Consider the following 9885-nt stretch of genomic DNA (forward strand, 5'->3'; position numbering starts at 1 on the left):
TGCCTAAATGTTGGTGATCATCCATGATTTAATCCTAGTTTGATCAATAAAAAAAGAGGAGAATTGATCGGCGTCTAAGGCCACATCTATCTATGAAAGCCATTATGCACACACATACATGGACAACGTGCATACACTGATGAAGTAACATTGTTGAAATTTATATTTTAAATATGTTCACTGAAGATAAACGTCTTTGAAATATTCATTGCGTTCTTGTACAGTAATCAAGTACATTAATATACTTCTCATTTAATTTTTATAAATCTAGAAATGAAAACTTATTTGGCGCAGATTATGAAAAAGAGCACAAACTGATAATTGACTTTATAGATTTAATAAGGTTGTGCTCCATTAGTATAATCAATGATATTTGATAATCTGTCTCTTTCTAATGGACATCTACCGAATGTGGTAGCACCTTGAACATTATCATTATTATCATCACTATTATTATTGTTTAAACTAAAAAAGCATCGTAATGAAGAAACAGTATTAGAAGAAGGTGGACGACGAGAATAATTGTTACATGCAAGTAATCTACCTAAAATATAACAGGATAAATAAGCTAAGAATATGAAACCACTAATTAGAAGAATAAAATAATTCTGACTATTAGTGGATGGCAATATTCGATGTAACAAATTACAAATGGATGAATATATAGATGGGGTTTTTTCAGTTGTAGAAGTTGAAACACCAACAGGATGTTGTTGATGATCATGATTTTCGACTGATTTACGTTCAAATAAATGCTAAAATAAGAAAGAAAAGAAAATTTATAATTTGACAAAAATCGTTATGATTTAATAAAAATACTTATACTGATGTCGGTATGACTGTTTGACACGACTGTGGAATAAGTGCTACTTACGACTTACTACAATAGAATAAGACCACTATCCCAACGTAATGTAGAAAGGAAGACTGTAGATAAGGACCTGTTTATTCACTAATCACCGATGTATCACCAAACTGATGTCATATATGTCTAGACTTCTAGTGTTGATCAAATTCTATAAATCAAGTGGATAGATATCGTATAGACTTTGCTATGATGTTAGGCGGTTGGAAGACGGGTTTAAACCCTAAAGGAAGCATCAGTTTCATATATGACTTCTTGAAGGATGCCAAGTAGGATGAAACTAAGGCCAAGGGTTTCCTACTATCCCAAACATCCTAACACCTCATAAAAAGTTAAAACACAATGGAATTAGAATAAAAAGAACACAGTAAAACATAGAACTTAAATAATAGGATAGTGATTCATATGGGATGCAGGTACATCCAACTGACGAGTACCAACTAGGACTAAACATCCCTTCTAGATCCCACTGCTGGCTACCATCTATCTTTGATTAAAATAAGATACTAAGTTATCATAACAAAAATATGTTCAATTATGTCAATGGATTACTTTTGCAGCAACAATATAAACCATTCAAATCATTAATCAATGACTTCATATATACAATTTTTGATGTAATTGCTTCAATTAAGTGAGAGTGTTCTATTCAGTACCACAATGTTAAGTAAGACGATGATTAAACATGTAAAAGTATAATCTATTTATCTATCTCTTGTTCACTTAAATAATGCTTGGTTAGATATTTTAAAAGAATGTAAAGTGGAGAATAATAATGATGATAATAATAATTGTAATTCATATATATTTCATAGTATTTCAATGACTCAGCGACAATTACAGATGACCAACGTATCAAAACTTCTTCAAATCACTTAGGAATCATTCAAGTATTCAATCACTGTCAAGAGAATAAGAATAAAATGTTTTGTTTTTTTTTAAAAATTGTACATCGTATGGAATAATTTTAAGTTACCTCATTTGTATAGACTTCATTGATTTGTTGTTCCAGTGTACTTTTATCAGGATTAACAATAGAAGTTTCTAATTGATTTTCTATACTATCAGTTAAATATTCATTATCTAATTGATGATGAGGAAGAGAATTATTTGAATGACTTGATTCAAACAATCGAATAAGTCTTTGAAGGCTAACAACAACAAAAAAGATAGAAAAAGATAAAAATTATCGCTGATAATCAGTAGCATATCTCATGTCTTAGTAATATATCATATAAATTTTAATTTATGGAATTATAAAAAGAGATAGGTTTACATATTTTGTGGATTCAAACTTTGGTTAAATAACCAACATATACAATCAATTGGTATTTATTTCGGGTTAAATTAAGAACAGAACATCAAAGGTTACGTCTAAAAAGTTACTCAAAATTGTAATAATAAAAATTATAAAACATAATTAGGATACAGTACATAACAATTTTTAATTTTTAGTGTTTCCTGTAAAATCATTGAATTTACATCAAGCATACAAGACGACATGACTCAGAATCCATCACAATGGTGTATACAGGTGTATACACTCTCCGACTTTCCTTAAACCGTGAGATTAAAATTGCTTCATATCTGTCTTTCTTCCTGTACTATATCCTTATACACAATCTCTTTTTTATATACTACCACCATTAAATTAACTTCTTCTATGAATTCGGTGTTCATCTTGTTGTGCTGATGAGGTATGGCAAATTGGCCGATGCATATGTGTGCCTGGTCCTACGTTGTAGCTGACTGACTCATACAAGAAGACAATTTGGGAATTAATCAACAAAAGCTGATTGGCGCAATAAAACAAATAAACAAACGGCAAAATTAGAAATACGAATAACATTTATACGGTGAAAGATGTTCACCCTAGTAAGTTCATAATCGAACAAATGACATAACTTTGCCGCCGTCTGCCTCATTTTTAAAACGTTAAATCAGGCAGACACAAGTTACAAGTATAAGATAAAAGTAAATGCAAAGCTTCGGTTTACCACTAATGATTCACTAAAGAAAACAAATATTATTACACAAGTGAAAAGAAGAATGAAACACTGTTGATCACTATCCTTTTGTGAAAACTTGGACAGTTTTGTAAGTGCCACTTTAGATGTTCTCTAATTTTTAATGTGGTTGGAAAAGGTACTTTCAAATACTGACTGTCAAATGAAGCATGAGAATAATGCATGAGCAGATACCAATATTCTCAGATATCATTGAAGGAACACTATAAAACAAGATTTGGCTGCACGTGCCGATCTGAATGAAATGCATTTGAACTCGACGTCCAACAGATAGGTGTCCAGCGGTCTTACCAATAAAGATTAAAGCGCTTTTATGAATGCATATCATCAGAGAACAATAAATGCTTTTAATAAAACAATGACTTTCTTAGCTCAATAACTAGTTAGGAATAAGTAAGCACTTACATTGATCGATTAATAGCCAGCTGACTTGAAAGACGATCAATCTCATGAAGTAGTTTGCCATCCAAGCTAATTGTATTACAGATTGTAGCTGAACTGTTATTATTATTTACTGATATCTGACAATTTTCTTTATTCAACTCACTCTGTATTTCCTCCAGAGCAAAATTCAAACTATCCACTTCTAGAAAGCACCTCTAGATAAAAAAAAGAAACTTAGGTTTGAAATGGGTACATGTTTTCGTGTGGAAAAAAGATAATAAAGTAGGAGATTTAAAACAAGCACTAAATTTTAGACATATATAAAACTCATTATATATATATATATTCAGTGCTTGACTCATATAATAACGTACTCAACTAGTTTGTTATGTTTTAAACTAGATGAGTAGAATGTCATAGATGGAGGGACTTGGAACCAGTGAACGATAATGATGGAGCTAAAGCGTTATATACTCTCTACAATTTTAAGAATAAAATTACAAATATCAATTGCCTTTATTTCATAGTGATACGTGAACCAGTTGATTAAGGAATCTTATGGTGATGTCTAGCTTCGAAATGACTGGTAAGACACCTATAGTACTAAATAACTCAATCTATTCAACCACACATAGCCAAACATAGTCTTGGAAAGAAGTATCACCTGAGACGACAGTAGTGAAGTTGTTCAAATATCACCATACCCATTCAAATTTGAGAAAACAGTGATACTATTTGGTTACGATTTTCCTTGGACTAATATCCTGTCTTGATAGATCACCTAAACAATGTAGAGTACGTATATGTAGCAATCCTGTTATATGAGGGCCATCGTGGCAAGATATAAAGACTTCAGAATATCTTTACCATCTGGATGTATCTGAGCCTTAGCGTTACTGTTCACTTAGGGATTCAAAATCAGTATCTTTCGCTTTAAACACCAACAAGTTATCTACTGAGTTAATGACTTCATACAGATGAGTCCCAAACAGAACATAACTCTCGTCCTGGATTCCATTACTAGTCATGATCCATCTATTTTCTATGTCATTTGTTTGTTAGTAACAAAAGACTACTCAAAAATCAGGTATATCTAATATGCTTTTTTTCTGTGAGAAAACAAAAACTATTCACATTTCTTTGAAATGAACACTATTTATTGATTTAACGTTTATTTCCGTTTCACAACACAATCATCAATGTAATTCTTTGAAAAATTTTTCTTTCTATTAAAAGTATTTGAACTTTGTTACTGATCTTTGAAATAAATAAAACTTATATGTTTACACTATTATACTAGTGTTTAATCAATCAATTAATCAGATACAAATTATATTTGACAGATAGACTGTAAATGATTTATGTTTAAAATTGAAAAAAAAATTAGCTGCATACATGTTTCTATTCAAAATATTAAGGTGTTTATCACGGGATAAATATGATGTCAGTGATTCTGATTCTGAATGTATTAAAGCCAGTACATTGTTGAATCTTTTCAAGTAAAGTAGAATCAAGCAATATTCACTGATTGATTTGGAGAAGTTCATTTAAGAAGTGCAGCTGTATGGACCCTAACTAGATAGTCTGTATCTACCTACATGGCTAAGTCCAACAGTTGTTGTCTTCAGAGATTGATAGAATAGCTTAGTTTGGCTTCACATGGCCTTCTCCTAAACTACTCCTATTTACTTTATAATAGAAAAACTCTCTTTATTTTCGTTGACCTATTTTCATATACACTGAAGCACTTTTTATTATAAACTGAGAAATAGATGAGTAATTTCTAAATACCAAAAGACATTGAATAGTAATCCTACCCACCTTTAAAAAACTTCACCAAAACATACTCATAATCTAACACAAGGATGAAATCAAGAATGCAAGATCTGGCTACATAATATTCATCTTCAGTTAAATCTTGATATAAACCTATCTCCATTTAACGTTATTAGTAATTTGAGACAATACTCTTAATACCGTTAACGTCAAAACATTACAATTTCTTTTTTCAAATCCACTTCTGGAAGTCAATGATCAATGAGCAAATGTTTTATCATTAAGGTATGAGCTTCTGCGTAATTATAATACAACTTAACCATGAATGTATATCTATTATAACCGTGATGATGTAGGGTTAAAAAAGACTTTTCAGTCATACTGGACAATATATGTGATATTGGTCGATCACTGAATAATGTTTATCTAGCTCTTTAATGCTGGTCAAACTCTATTCATCAAGCTGCAATGTACGCACTAGTTAAAATGACTCGACATTACGTGCACTAAGCTTTGATATTTGATGGTTTTAGGTGGTGGATGATCAAATTTGAACCTAGGTTTCATGCTAGTCTTGCTAGTACAATAAATACCTGCAATCTTGAGGGAACTAATGCTTCCAGTGAGATTTGAACAAGTCCTTTCTCTTTCTTTGTCGGCTAATATAGAGGTTATACTTGCATGTATTTATTGTAAAATTTCGCAAAATATTTTCTTCTGAAAATTTATTTCAGAAAAAACTGTATTTCATCACGTCTTGTACAACTTACTTTGAAGCCACAGGTTATTTTATCTGACTGATTTTCATCGAATATTATCGAATCAGAAATATGTTGAGTATCGACGTTACTGGGATTTGCACTATTCACCTCTTTACTTGTATACATTGACAGACCAATTTGACGTGTTAGTCTACTTAAATCATGCATACGTAATTGAAGAATATATAACTGTTTCTTCCATGCTTCATATTGATTTGATTGTTGATAAATAAGACGTACAGTAGATGAGAAATTAATCCATTGTGATTTTAATTTTAAAGCATTCAAAATGATTAAACGATATGGTGAGTGATGATGGCCATCATCAGTATTATCAGTTTTAACATAATTATTATCATCCTCACAGGGTGTTAGATCTTGAATAAATGAAGCTGATAATCTATCTATAATGATGAAAATTACAAAATTGATGATTGAATAAACATATCAAGAAAGTTTTCACGAAAAAATCCATAAATTTATCGCACTTAAAAGCCCTTCGTTATGAATAAGTTCATCATACTAGCACAGGTAAGTTATTTTATCAACAAAGTGAAAGTGTTTTTTTAAACAAAGCACGAATTGATTATATCGTGATGTTATAGTGATTCTTGAGTGATCAAATATTACCATTGTTCGACGCTACATAATTCAATGTATGAAAATCAAACCTTCGTATAATAAAATACACTCTTAGTCAAAAAAAGCACAGTGTTTATTTAAATGAGAGTAGTACTTTACTAACATAACATCAACCACTTGAAAATTTTCGACAGATTTACTTGTTTCACATAGACGTGTACGCTTAATATGAAATTACTCGTTTAATGATATCATGGCAGATAAGATGTGCTTAAAATCTATCGAAACTTCAATGAGGACAGATTTCTTCAATTGTTTAATATCAATTACTAATATTAACAACTATGTAATAAATTAGACGGTCTGATGAGATATCTATTACACATGATATCAGGTTTCTATCCAATGAAATAAGTAAGACCATGACAAAGTCCAGTGTTTACATCCATAATAAAAAGTTTTCAACATATAATAGATTGTTTCTAATGAAACTGCTTTGAAAAGGAAGTAGAGTTTCAAAGAATAAATTTATTCTATTGCACGCAAGATTTTCTTTGAAAACATGAGTACAGTGTGTCTTTATTTAAACTATCCACGACTAGTAAATATGATTGTTAACTTTAAAAGAAATTTCATTCAAATAATTAACTTATTAGAATATTTGTCACATAATACACTACTTTAGAACTGAGAATATAACAAGTAGACCCAGTTAATCCGTATTTACAGTTACATAATGATATTTAATATTATACAATATATGTTCTAATGTCTACTCAATTTACTTTATAATCTTATGAAATCCTTAAAATGAACTTTTCATTAAAGCTGCATCACATGTCGTGATATCTGTACATTATGATTGTGAAAGTTCGAAACGTCAAACAGTGATAAGCTAATCCTTTATCGATAAAGAAAAAATAATGGACGTTTTTATTTAATTTTCAAAATTGGTTTTACAACAAAATATGTTTAAATTTATTCAGTGATAAATAAATTTAGCTGTAACCTATGGCGTTGCTTAAATTAACCCATGCACTGAAATATACTGGGTGGAAATAACTAAAAATATGTAGAATAGATTAGATTGTCTTCCAATTTAATAAAGAAAAGTCAGTCAGTCACAACGTAGAACTTCGTAAGTACGTACATCAGTTCGAGTCGCCATACCACATTAGCACAGAGATGCAGTTGTCGATTCAAATCCAATATTGGTAGAAGTAGTAAGAGTATAAGCATTATGTGGAAGATTAGGATTTGAACATGTTATTCAAGGAGTACAATCCAATGAAATAAATTTGGAAAGAGAAAAAAGATAGAGACTGAAGAATTCAGAAGATTAGAATTCAGCAGAACATAAAGAGTGGATGCACCTTGGCCATTGCAAACGATAAGACAAAAAAACAATGAAGAACATGAAATAGGGTCTCATTGAGTCATAGGTGTATTAAAAATAAAGATAAAATATATCCATTCAATGCTGACAACAAGTTTTCCACCATAGGTCTAACTGACTTTAGGAACCAAGTTCGATTCATATGAATATTCGTCCCCCATAGAGTTGTGAACATTTACCTAGCACGATGCTTTGAAATGCACCATTGATTTGTAATTATCAGTGGTAATTGGACTTGAAATTGTCTTTTTACATCTCTAACTATCAACAGTCACTTAAAATCAACGATTTCTTCCAACTCATTTTTGTTTCTAATGTATACCGCTACTCTAACCACCAAATAAATAAATTATCCGCCTACAACTCGTCTGTTTCCAATTCATATCACAGTTAAATTAAGACTAGAATATATTTATAGATATCGATTGGGTTAGAATAAACTACAAAATGTAATACTTATTTTTTTACTAGTGAAGTTAAAAAATCACTCCAAATAAACATTATATAAGAGATATTCATATCCGAAGACCTGCATTTCCTTTAAACATGTTTTATTTTGCAGCAGCAAATAAAAAACCGAAGACAGTTAACAGAATTAAAAAGAAAACAACAGCTTACTATCTGATAATTCAGAGACATTTGAAGAGCAATAAGATTTAAGATCATCAAGCAAATTGGAAAGCAATTTCACATGAGCTTCAGCAGTTTGCAACAGAAGATCAGTACGATGACGCCAATTGCTTGAGTTCACCTGTTTCGAAAGATCTATTGATAAAATGTGAACAAATGGATAGCCGAATCAATGATAAATATTTGATACGAATTGCTATTATTATTATCATTATCATTATTATAGATGAAGTTTGTAATTTTACTGGCTTTGTTGAGATAATCGATCGAAGCTTGTGAACTGTAAATTGATATGCCGCTACAAAATGCTACACTCGACTATGAATCGTTTGCTTTAATGATTATAAAGCCTAATTCGTTCAATTAACAAACAGCACGTATAACTGTGATGTATACTACTTATATCTGTCGACATAAGGAATGTGTAGCACCAACTAGAAGTGGAAAACCTGGCAGTAGAAGGCTGTGAGTGTTGACTTGGAGAAAACAGGAATGGAATTAGGAAGGAATCGTGAATCGGAAGAATCATGCAGAATATGAAAGACAAATTAAGTATTTATTGAATGGTTCTCATATTTTACCAAGATTTCCTGTAATACGTTGGTTTTCCCAACCTGTGTTCATTACATAATTAGATTAGTAAACGGTTAAAAAAAGACAATTGTCTAGTTCTCCATTTAGTTTACATTAATGCTACAACCAATGTATGTTTATGGAAAAATTCTTCAAACTTGTCAAAACAATCATATTATCGTGCTGTCGGTACCAAATGTTTGCATGACTCCAAACCAAAACACTGTCTGCAAGGTAAGTACTCGTATTTAGCACCTATGCATTATTTATTAACGAAATAATCAAAATCATTAATATGTCAGACGGCACTAGATTTGAGCCCTATTGAGGGTCATAGAGACAGTTAATAAGTAAAAATATGATCTAAAACATGATTTAAAATGTACACTGTACAGAAAAATGGACCTTAAAATTCACACATAACATTACTTTAAACATGATAAAATGGTATAAATATAATTAGCTGTTCAGTAAACTAATACCAGTTCAAATAGTCAAAGGCAACTAAAATTATCCTCACACATATTGAAATTACATATTGGAATTAGTCCATATTACTTGAAATAGAAGTTTTTTTGAAAAGATACTCACTTATAGGAAAATTGTAATTCTTATGATTTCATGTGTTCTACTGTCCCCTCTATTTTCCTGAACCAATTATTGGTCTACCGGACTATTTCTTTTAAAGGTAGATTTTGTGAACTCAAACGCTTGTTGTCTACGGGCTGTTGTAGACAGTATTTAGCAAGTGAATAATAGTTTGAATACTAAACATAACGACCCTATTTAATATTTTAAATTAACTGATACCGTATGGCTTCACACACCGAGATTAATAAAAAATGAAATTTTGTAGACAATCCCCCAAACTATGTTGTACTAGGAAATGCA

At 30.7% G+C, this 9885-nt stretch overlaps 1 protein-coding gene across 1 annotated transcript; it reads right to left on the reverse strand.

The window, feature by feature from the left end:
* Positions 1-335: 335 nt before the first annotated feature.
* Positions 336-5981, reverse strand: Smp_039340 (hypothetical protein; the record flags this gene model as incomplete). The annotated part of the gene is made up of 5 exons (XM_018796305.1): positions 336-421; positions 530-755; positions 1842-2016; positions 3298-3491; positions 5823-5981. 5 exons carry the CDS (start codon positions 5979-5981, stop codon positions 336-338), a joined length of 840 nt encoding a protein of 279 aa, XP_018650531.1.
* Positions 5982-9885: the final 3904 nt, after the last annotated feature.

The sequence above is a fragment of the Schistosoma mansoni genome, chromosome 2 (assembly GCF_000237925.1).
Source record: "Schistosoma mansoni strain Puerto Rico chromosome 2, complete genome".
In the NCBI taxonomy this organism is placed as follows: domain Eukaryota; kingdom Metazoa; phylum Platyhelminthes; class Trematoda; order Strigeidida; family Schistosomatidae; genus Schistosoma; species Schistosoma mansoni.